The sequence below is a fragment of the Phaseolus vulgaris genome, chromosome 8 (assembly GCF_000499845.2).
Source record: "Phaseolus vulgaris cultivar G19833 chromosome 8, P. vulgaris v2.0, whole genome shotgun sequence".
NCBI classification, from domain to species: domain Eukaryota; kingdom Viridiplantae; phylum Streptophyta; class Magnoliopsida; order Fabales; family Fabaceae; genus Phaseolus; species Phaseolus vulgaris.
The window spans coordinates 40,852,715-40,863,401 of NC_023752.2; the positions used below are offsets into that span (position 1 = coordinate 40,852,715).

At 51.0% G+C, this 10,687-nt stretch overlaps 2 protein-coding genes across 2 annotated transcripts; one reads left to right on the forward strand and one right to left on the reverse strand.

Moving 5' to 3' along the window:
- Positions 1-699: 699 nt before the first annotated feature.
- Positions 700-2,714, reverse strand: LOC137825142 (uncharacterized). The gene is made up of 2 exons (XM_068630815.1): positions 2,511-2,714; positions 700-2,337 (listed from the first exon to the last, which is right to left on the reverse strand). The coding sequence occupies exons 1-2, from the start codon at positions 2,712-2,714 to the stop codon at positions 700-702; spliced, it is 1,842 nt and encodes a 613-aa protein (XP_068486916.1).
- A 6,590-nt stretch (positions 2,715-9,304) lies between these two features.
- Positions 9,305-9,949, forward strand: LOC137825143 (uncharacterized). Its single transcript, XM_068630816.1, has one exon. It carries the CDS (start codon positions 9,305-9,307, stop codon positions 9,947-9,949), a length of 645 nt encoding a protein of 214 aa, XP_068486917.1.
- The last annotated feature ends 738 nt before the right edge of the window (positions 9,950-10,687 follow it).

The following is a 10,687-nucleotide window of genomic DNA, read 5'->3' on the forward strand; positions in this document are numbered from 1 at the left end:
GCAAGGATCCTATCCATCAATCTTTGGTAGGTGGCGCCTGCATTCTTCAGTCCAAACGGCATGACCTTGTAGCAGTAGCTACATGTCTCGGTCATGAACTCCGTTTTGCTCTCATCACGTGGATGCATCTTGATCTGATTGTACCCCGAGAATGCATCCAAGAAGCTCAGCATTTTGCAGCCCGAGGCGCTATCCACTAACGCGTCGATGTTGGGCAAAGGATACGAATCCTTGGGGCACGCCTTATTCAGGTCTGTGAAGTCTACGCACATCCTCCACTTCCCATTTGCCTTCTTCATCAAGACCACATTGGCCAGCCACTCAGGGTACTGAATCTCCCTGATGTGTCCAGCGCTCAACAGCTTCTTAGTCTCTTCCTGTATCACGAGACGCCTCTCCTCATTGAACTTCCTCCTCCTTTGACGCACTGGGCGGACCTTGGAGTCCATAGTGAGATGGTGGCATAGAAAGTCGGGGTTGATGCCTGGCATGTCCGAGGCGGACCATGCGAATGCGTCCAGGTGACGCGAGATTACCGATGCCACCTCATTCTGCTCCTCTTGGCTCAGCAGCCGCCCCAACTTGAAGATCTTACCCCCAATTTGCCTCTCAACCACGTTCTCCACAGGCTCGCGTCACCTATCTCGAGCGCTCTCTGCGCAAGACTCACTTACACGGCCTTCTCTTCTAGGCGTCGCCTCAGCGAGCACTTCCTTCGTGGTCGTGGCCTCCCCGGATACTTCTTCCATGGGCGAGGCCTTCCCGGATACCACTTCCATGGGCGAGGCCTCCCCATGTGCTCCTTCTAAGGGTGCGACCTCCCTGGGCGCTTCCTCCGTAGGCACGGCCTCGGCAGGCGTCTCCCCCGCGGGTACCGCCTCCTCTAAAGGCTCCACCTCCATAGGCGTATCTGCAATGGGCGGGCGTTCCATCACCATAACCAATCCCCTTTTTTGTTTTTAGGCTATTCTCATAGCACTTCCGGGCCTCCTCCTGATCTGACTTGATCACGATCACCCGGCCACTAAGATCTGGCAACTTCATCTTCATGTGGCGTGTGGAAGCCATTGCCCTTAGCCTATTCAACGCAGGGCTTCCCAACAAAATGTTGTAGGCTGAATTGACGTTCACAACTAGGTATCGGATGCTCTCGGTACGTGACGCCGTTCCATCTGTAAACGTCGTCCTTAGCTCCAGGTAGCCGCGTACCTCCACTTGGTCCCCTGTGAACCCATACAGACATCCTGTGTATGGCCTCAGCAGATCAGGGGACAATTGCAGCTTGTTGAATGTGGACCAGAACATGACGTTTGCGGAGCTACCCAGGTCCACGAGGACTCGGTGTACCCTTCTCCCAGCGGTGACGACCGAAATGACCACAGGGTCATTATCATGGGGGACGACATCGCGTAGGTCAGCCTTTGTAAACACAAGGTCTGCTTCCCACGGGTCATCCATTCCTTCTTCAGCTACTGAGTTCACCGAGCGCACATACCTCTTGCGCTGAGAGGCGGTGCATCCTACTCCTGAGAAGCCACCAGAAATGGTGTGCACTTCCCCATGGATCGACATCTCGTGTGCCTGATCCTCTTCTGGTACCGCTAGGGCCGCGGCCATAGAAGACCCAGCCAGATAGTCCTTTAGGAACCCACTCTTTACCAACTCGTCCAACTGATGGCCTAGCACCAAACAGTTGTTGATGTGATGTCCGAACGCTTGATGGAACTCACACCATGCGTCCTTGTGAGGTCCCAACACATTGTAAGTCTTCGCTGGGGCCCTCAACCTGTCTGCTATATTGGGCACGGCGGTCAAGTCTTTCAACTCTACCACAAAATTATGCCTCACTGGCCTATTCCCTTCTGTTCGCCCCCTCGCCTGGGACTTCCTCGCCTCGTACGGGCGCTTCCTCTCTTGACCATTCCTTCCAGTCGCGACCTCGTTCACCCTGGCGGGCTGTGCTCGTGACGGCGCTCTTGGGCGTGCTGATGCAACACTCGTGTGCTTCTCGCACACCTCGCCCTCCGTTGCGATATGCTCCACCGCGCGACGCCTGATTTCTGCAAAGGTTCGGGGGCGGCTTTTGATGATCGATTTGCAGAAAGGTCCAGGGCACATCCCCTTCCTGAACGCATAGACAATCATCGGCTCCTTCGTGGTGCCAACCTTCACCACCTGCGCCCTGAAGCGGTTGATATACTCTTTCAAGGTCTCGCCTTGATACTGCTTCACGTCAAAAAGATCATACGACACCGGTGGAGGGCCCCGGTTCGCAATGTACTGCTCTCGGAACAGCTGTGAAAGCTGTGCGAAAGGGTTATGTGGCCATCTGGAAGGCTGATAAACCAATCCATGGCCATTCCAGTTAACGTGCTCATGAAGAGCTTGCATCTCACGGCGTCAGAGTCGCCAAGTAACATCATCTGCGTGTGGAACACAGTGAGGTGTGCCTCGGGGTCCTCCATCCCCGTGAACGTCACCTTCGGACCTACGAACGTGTGAGGAATTACCGCCTCCATGATCGACTGTGAGAATGGAATGGGAAACTCCCTAGGTGGCGTGTAACACTCGTGGTCTTCTGCTTCACGACTCCCAGGGTGGTTGCACAACCCACGACGCAACTCCTTGTTCACGCGACATAACTCTTCATTCCTTGCTTGCGACGCCGCCAGATCTGCCTGTATATGCTCTTGCTCAGCCTTTGATGCCGCCATCGCTTCTTGCAGGCCTTGCATCATCTCCATGACCTGCTGCATGGTCATGTCATCACTCTCAGCGCGCGTCGAACTCTGCCTTGTTGTCCTTATTTCTTGCAATTTCTTGAAGAACCTTGAACTGCGACGGTGATTCTTGAAAATCCTTCGGTGAAAACCGAGCGGAAACGCAAACGAACGGTAGAAACTCAGGAAAACTGGGAAACAAACAGTAGGAACTGATCAAGACCAAAAAGAATAGGTAGAAACTAAGCCAAACTGGAAAACAATCGGTGAAATTGAGCAAAACCATGAACAAACAGTGGAATTGAGTGAAACTTCGAAGACGAATGACGAAAACTTGAACAAGACCGAAAATAATCGGTGAAACTGCATAAACTTCAAGATGAACGGTGAAACTTGCAAGATTCTTGGAAAATTTTTCTCAAAATCTGCTACTGAACCTTCCACAACTTGCGTTGGGACTGATGTTTTAAATCTGGCCCCACGGTGGGCGCCAAATGTTCCTGCCGGTTGACCAGATTGTGGTTAGTGCGTAGCTGCGACTCGCGTATCAAAGACTATCTCGTTCTTTATTCCAGATCTTCACCCTACACCGCCGTGAGTACTTGAAACAGAGAAGAACAAAGGGCGCCCTAGCAGCCGTTTGCACTCCGACGCTCAAGTCAGTAGGCAGAAAACACTCTGCACCTTCGTATCAAAACACCGTAACTATGGTGCTCTGAAGGCGCGCAACTGTATTCTAACAAACTTCTCTCTAGTGCTCAAATCACTCGTGCGTACATTGTGTAAGCTCGCAAATGATTCAAGTGTGTGTAAGAATGTCAGAACGTACCTCACTAAGCTTTCAAAAAAGCTTATATACCTTGGGTTTCAGTGCTACTGCCACGTGTCACTTATGACTTAAGCGCAATTCCACGTGGAAGGCCTTACAACGCTGTAACCCAACTTAGAGAAATCCCAGCGCGTAAGTCTTCCCTCCTCGAAGTGCATCCGGCGCAGGGGATGACTACCTGGGTGCCAACTCATGCGCCCCAGCCTCTAGCCACTCGCCCTGGGAGTATCTCAACCTTCCTCTCGTACCATGCACGTAGATTTTCCCTGGGACGTGGCCTTCTCCCGGGTCGTGTCTGTTCCAGGGGTTCTCCAAAGGTGGCGTGGGTACTTCATGAGTCGGGTCACTCCCTACTGGTACTGGAAATATGGCCTTGAAGCCATCTTTCTCTTCTCTTTATTACTGTTTTGAGGTACCGTGGCCTCTCGCTGTGCCGCCCCCTCCACGGTCTTTCCTACCCGTGGGTATCGGAGGGTGTCACCATCTAGGCCAAGGCACGCTCTTAGGACAACTAGCCACGCCTTTAAAGTGGGAGACGCTTAAACCTGACGATGCCCACGCCAGGCGACGCCCACACCTGGCGACGCCCACGCCAGGCGACGCCCACACCTGGCGACGCCCACACTTGACGGCGCCCACACCTGGCGACGCCCACACCTGGCGATGCCCAAAGCGGTCAACACTCTAACTTTCCTCCTTGGAGCCCCTTGGTGGGTCCCACCGTAGTGTTGACTTTGGTTAATGCTCGAAGACGGGTCGGTACACCTCCCACAGAAAAGTTTCTTACTCTTGATTGAGGATTCTTTAAGCAGCTCTTGTAAAGCTGCATCTTGTTGAATTCTTCAACAACACCTATATTTCCTTTGTTGATCCTCAAACCAACATGTTTTAAACCAGTGATTACAGTCTAGACTTCATGAGTGATCTCCATGTCCACCCCTTCCACTTGTGAACAAATATTGTCACCAATGATTTGGAAATTAGTGTAGAAGACTCTTACCAAATCTGGGTAGATGTTCCTAAACATTTCATAGAACCTTTTCAGCAGTTGTTCCTTTAGAAGACTCCTCACTTCCATGAGATTCTGTTCTTTCAGCCAGTTAAATGTGATAAACTTTGGATTGTTGATCACCTTCCTGCTTGTTTTATGGAGGTATCTTTCAATCTTTCCCTCTTCTCCAGAAAACCAGTTTGCTAAATGTCAACCTCTCTTTACAGCTCTAGACTTCATTTTCTTAGAAGAAGGAGGTGTTGATTGCATGGGTAAAGGTGAATTATATCATAGATAAGGGAGAATGCACTCAGCTGTTGTAGATTTCAATTAGAAGAAAAACAGTGGGTTGTTTCTGTGAAGAAAAACCACTGAACAAGCACATGTTTATAGGCATTAAATGCAATCAAGAATGTTGGCTTTTAGTGGGTTATTTTCTAATAGAAAAATAATATGTTTAGAGAGAATAAAGTGTCATGTTAGTCCCCAAACAAGATGCACAGAGCTATCACATGCAATTTTGACTATTCATAAAAATTCTTAAATTTCCAATAATTTGGGGAATATATACCATTAATGATAATAAGTACATTGAAAGAATTGTATTCAAAGCTATAATAAATGCACCTCTGACTTACAACGACTCTGAGAAACAGTCAGAAGCAAAACTAATACATGAAAATTTAAATATGCTTTTAACACAGTACTTCCAGAGGAGAAACAATTGGTTTTATTTTTTGTGACAACTATTTGAAATTAACAAAAGGCTTTGACAGAATATATAATTCAGAGGTCTATACACAAACATAAAAGAGAGAGTGTATTTAACTAAATAGGAATTGATTGCATAAACAAGAAGACGAGTTTATGATTTGAAAGTGTTTGTCAAGCACAAAGAAGCCATAGTATATGAGAAAAAAAAATCATCTTGACTCTACAAGAATCAAAGTACACTTAAAAGGCTACACACAAGACCAGTAACCAAAAATTCACTTTGAACACCTTCCACTCAAGCTAGCTTCTAAAGATTCTTGAACCTTGACAAAATCCTGTAAGAAAACCATATCAATTAGCAAGATTTGGTTTCATATCCATCAGGCGTTCGGGCATCCGATCACCAACTGCTTGGGTTTGGGCCATCAGTTAGACGAGCTTGTGAAGAGCGGATTCTTGAACGATTATTTGGTGGGGTTGTCCGGAGCCGCGGCCTTGGCAGCACCAGTAGAAGACCAAGCCCATGAGATGCCTATTTATGGGGAAGTTCACACCATCTCTGGTGGATTTTCGGGTGGAGGGTGCACTGCCTCTCAGCGCAAGAGGTACGTGCGGTCAGTAAATTTAGTAGTTGAGCAGGGGGAGGACGACTCGCTGGACATCGACATTGCATTCACGAAGGCTGATCTTCGAGATGTCGTCCCCCATGATAACGATCCCGTGGTGGTTTCGGTCGTGACCGCGGGAAGGAAAGTGCACCGAGTGCTCGTGGACCAGGGCAGCTCGACATATGTGATGTTCTGGTCCACGTTCAACAAGTTACAACTGTCTCCTGATATGCTGAGACCATACACAACGTGCCTCTATGGCTTCGCAGGGGACCCAGGTGGAGGTGCGTGGCTACCTGGAGCTGAGGACGACTTTCATAGATGGCACCGCGTCACGCATCGAGAACATAAGGTATCTGGTTGTGAACGCCAATTTGGCGTACATCATTTTGCTGGGAAAGCCAGCTTTGAACAGACTGAGGGGGGTGTCGTCCACCCGGCACATGAAGCTGAAGCTGTTCGATCTTAGTGGCAGAGTGATCGTGATTAAGTCCGATCAGAAAGAAGCTAAGAAATGCTATGAAAATAGCCTCAAAACAAAGAGGGGCGTATTCGTGGTGGTGGAGCGCCCGCCCATGAAGGAGACGCCCACGGAGGTAGAACCCGTAGGGGAGACGCCCACGAAGGCGGTACCCATGGAGGAGACGCCTGTGGGAGCAGTACCTATAGAGGAGGCATCCGCGGAGGCATTACCTGTGGAGGGAGCGCCCACCGAGGCAGTACCTGGCAGGGAGGGTCACGAGGGCGTGTCTCGCACAGAGAATGCTCGGGATAGGCGGCCCCAGCCGGTCGAGAACGTGGTGGAGAGGTAGATTGGAGGAAAAACTTTTAAACTGGGACGATTGCTAATTAGAGAGGAGCAGGAGCAGGTGGCAGAAGTAATCTCACGTCACCTGAACGCCTTTGCGTGGACTGCCTCGGATATGCCAGGCATCGACCCGAATTTTTTATGCCATCATCTCACCATGGACCCCAAGGTCCGAACCGTGCGCCAAAGAAGGAGGAAGTTCAACGAGGAAAGGCACCTGGTCGTGCAGGAAGAGACTAAAAAGCTGTTGAGCGCTAGTCACATAAGGGAAATCCAATACCCTGAGTGGCTGGCCAACATGGTTTTAGTAAAGAAGGCGAACAAAAACTGGAGAATGTTTGTGGACTTCACTGACCTGAACAAGGCGTGCCCTAAGGACTCGTACCCGTTGCCAAGCATCGACGCGCTGGTGGACAGCGCCTCGGGTTGCAAAATGCTTAGATTCCTGGACGCATTCTCAGGGTACAACCAGATTAAGATGCACCCCCGCGACGAGTGTAAAATATCGTTCATGACCGAGACGTGCAGTTATTGCTACAAGGTGATGCTGTTCGGATTAAAGAATGCAGGCGCCACCTATCAAAGATTGATGGATATGGTCCTTGCACCCATGTTGGGCAGGAATGTGTAGGCCTACATGGACGATATGGTGGTGACCTCCCGGGAGAGGGGACGACACACAGCTGATCTGGAAGAGCTGTTTGCCACTATAGGTAAATACCGCCTCAAGCTGAACCCTGAGAAGTGCGTCTTCGGGGTTGAGGTGGGTAAGTTTTTGGGTTTTCTACTCACCGAACGGGGAATAGAGGCGAACCCCGACAAGTGTGCAGCAATCCTGGCGATGAGGAGCCCCGCCTTGGTAAAGGAGGTACAACAGTTGACGGGGCGGATGGCAGCCCTGTCTAGGTTCGTGTCCGCTGGAGGAGACAAGGGTTACCTTTATTTCCAGTGTTTGAGGAGAAATAGCAGGTTCGTGTGGAACGAGGAGTGCGAGGCAGCGTTCCTCAAGCTCAAGGACTATCTGGCCGCTCCTCTCGTGCTGTGTAAGCCACAGACAAGCGTGCCCCTCCAGTTATACTTCGCAGTAACCGAGTGGGCAATCAGTGTTGTGCTAGTTCAGGAGCAGGACCAAACACAGAAACCTATATACTTTGTAAGCAAGGTCCTACAAGGGCCAGAAGCGAGGTACCAGTCTTTGGAGAAGGCGGCTCTAGCGGTGGTGTTCTCAGCCCGGAGGCTCCGTCACTACTTCCAAAGCTTCACGGTGGTGGTAATGACGGACATCCCCATCTAGAAGGTGTTGCAAAAGCCAGATGTTGCGGGGAGGATGGTTCGCTGGGTAGTGGAGCTGTCCGAGTTTGACATCCTGTATGAGCCCAGGGGGTCCATCAAAGGACAAGGGTACGCAGATTTCGCGGCGGAGCTCTCGCCAGGGAGCGCACAGCAAGAGGAAGAGGTTGGCTCCCAGTGGGTGGATCCTCGAATCAACAAGGGAGTGGAGCCGGTGTGGTCCTGGAGGGGCCAAACGGTTTGTTGATCGAGCAGGCCTTGAAGTTTGCCTTCAAGGCAAGCAATAATCAAGCAGAGTACGAGGCCCTGATAGTTGGGATGCTCTTAGCCAAAGCGATGGGCGCGCGGAGCCTGCTGGCGAAGAGTGATTCGCAGTTGTTCATGGGACAAGTTATCGGGGAGTACCAAGCTAAGGATCCACAGATGGCTGCGTATCTAAGGTATGTTCAAGTGTTGAAAGGGGCATTCGTGGCGTTCGAGTTGGTGCACGTCCCAAGGGAGCAGAATGCCCGTGCTGACCTGCTCGCCAAGCTGGCCAACTCAGGCAGAGGACGGTCATATAGGAGATCCTCAAAACGCCGCGAACGTTTGTAGCAAATAACAGGGTGGATGTCCTCCAGATTAGTACGTTCTAAGGAAGGGCGAGGAGTCATCGGTCCTTGACTCAGGGCACGGCGAGAGCCCCTTGTATAAGCGTCTACCCAACCCCGCCAGAAGAGGAGGACTCCATGCAGGTGTGTGTCCTGGAAGAGGGGGAAACGTGGATGACGCCTTATAGGCGCTACATCGCTGATGGAATACTTCCTGCAGAGCCCGAGGAGGACAAAAAGATAAAAAGAAACTCCACGAGGTACACTCTCCTGAATGGAGCACTGTTCAGACACGGGTTCACGCACCCAATCTTGACATGTGTGAGTGGAGATGAGTGCATGAGGATAATGTCAGAACTCCATGAGGGGATCTGCGGGAGCCACGTAGGGGGAAGGTCTTTAGCATCCAAGGTAGTGCGCGCAGGTTTCTACTGGCCAACGGTGAGAGAGGACTGCGTAAGGTACGCCCAGCGGTGCAAGCAGTGCTAACTGCATGCCGACTTGCACAAGGCGCCCCCAGAAGAGCTGAGGTCAATTTACAGCTCATGGCCCTTTCACACATGGGGAATTGACATTCTGGGCCCCTTCCCATTAGCAATAAGGCAAATGAAGTACTTAATAGTTGTAATCGAGTACTTCACAAAGTGGATAAAAGCAGAGCCGGTGGTGCAGATCACCGCACACAGGGTACAACACTTTGTGTGGAAGAACATTGTGTGTCACTTCGGTGTACCGAGGCGCCTTGTCTCTGACAATGGTACTCAATTTGCGAGCCAGCAATTGGGTAAGCTGTGTGCGGAGGTTGGCATCAAACAGGTGTTCGCGTCTGTCGAACACCCCCAGACGAACGGATAGATGGAGTCCGCCAACAAAAATCTTGCTGAGGGGGTTGAAGAGGAGGCTTGAGAAAGCCAAAGGGACTTGGGCAGAGGAGGTACCCAAGATAGTGTGGGCTTATCACACCACGCCCCAATCTTCCACCATGGAGACACCTTTCAGCTTGGTATACAAATCGGATGTGATGATCCCAGTGGAGATCCATGAGAGCTCACCGCGTTTCCAGAGTTTCGTGGTTGAGGAGTCCAACGAGGAGAGGAGGGTGAATCTGGACCTGTTGGACGAAGCCAGAGAAGAGGCGAGGATAAAGGCTGAGGCCGTGAAAAGAAGAGTAGAGCACCAGTACAGCTCCAAGGTGAGGCCTCGACAGTTCCAAGTAGCTGACTTGGTCATGTGGAAGGCTCATCCATATGAGTTAGAAAACAAGCTGTCCCCCAAGTGGACTGGGCCCTTCAGAATAACCGAGGCTAGGGGCAATGGGTCATATAAGCTTGAGACTCTGGAGGGAGGCGCCATCCCGCGTACTTGGCACGCGGCAAACTTGAAGTTTTATTTCAGTTAAAAACTTTGTGTAGTGTACAATTCAAGGGGACACTCTTTTTCCCTTTCAAGGGTTTTTTAATGAGGTCACCCAAGTAAAAACCAGTTTGAGCATGCATTGTCTTAAGTTTTTATTACGATGTAAGGAAATGCTAAAGAAGGATAACGCGGTTCAGTAGGAAACAAACCCACCACCTTGGTGTTTAGACACCCCGAGGGGAGACGCGGGGGCGCCTCCCTCGGGCGTGGGCGCCAAGGGCAGAAGGAAAGTTCGAATCAGTGGAGAGCTAGGCGTCTTGGTGCAGATACACCCTAGATAGGAGCAGCGCTATCCTTCGGGACACCTTCTCCTTAGGGGTAAGCACCACGTCCCTGGTCATCTTGGTGTTTAGACACACCGAGGAGAAACGGCGTTGCATGGTGGCAAGCCTCTCCTCGGGCGTGGGCACCAAGTACGCTGATTGCCTTGATGTTTAGACACACCGAGGACGAAACGACATTGCTTTCCAGCAGGCCTCTCCTCGAGCGTGGGCATCCAAGTGCAAGTTATAAGGACCGGTTGCCTTGGTGCTTAGACACACCGGGGACGAAACGGCATTGCTTCCCAGCAGGCCTCTCCTAGGGCGTGGGCGCCAAGTGCAACTGTCGTCCTGGTGTTTAGACATACTAAGGAAGAAACGACACTACTTTCCAGCAGGCCTCTCCTCAAGTGTGGGCACCAAGTGTGAGTAGTAGGCTTCGTCCAAGAGAAGTCCTCCTC

Excerpts from the sequence above, each read along its gene's own strand:
- LOC137825142 (XM_068630815.1), bottom strand. The coding sequence starts at position 2,714 with ATGGCGGCATCAAAGGCTGAGCAAGAGCATATACAGGCAGATCTGGCG. Across the intron at positions 2,338-2,510 it reads CACAGTCGATCATGGAGGCG|CCTTCCAGATGGCCACATAA; the intron begins GTAATTCCTCAC and ends TTGGTTTATCAG.
- LOC137825143 (XM_068630816.1), top strand. The coding sequence starts at position 9,305 with ATGGTACTCAATTTGCGAGCCAGCAATTGGGTAAGCTGTGTGCGGAGG.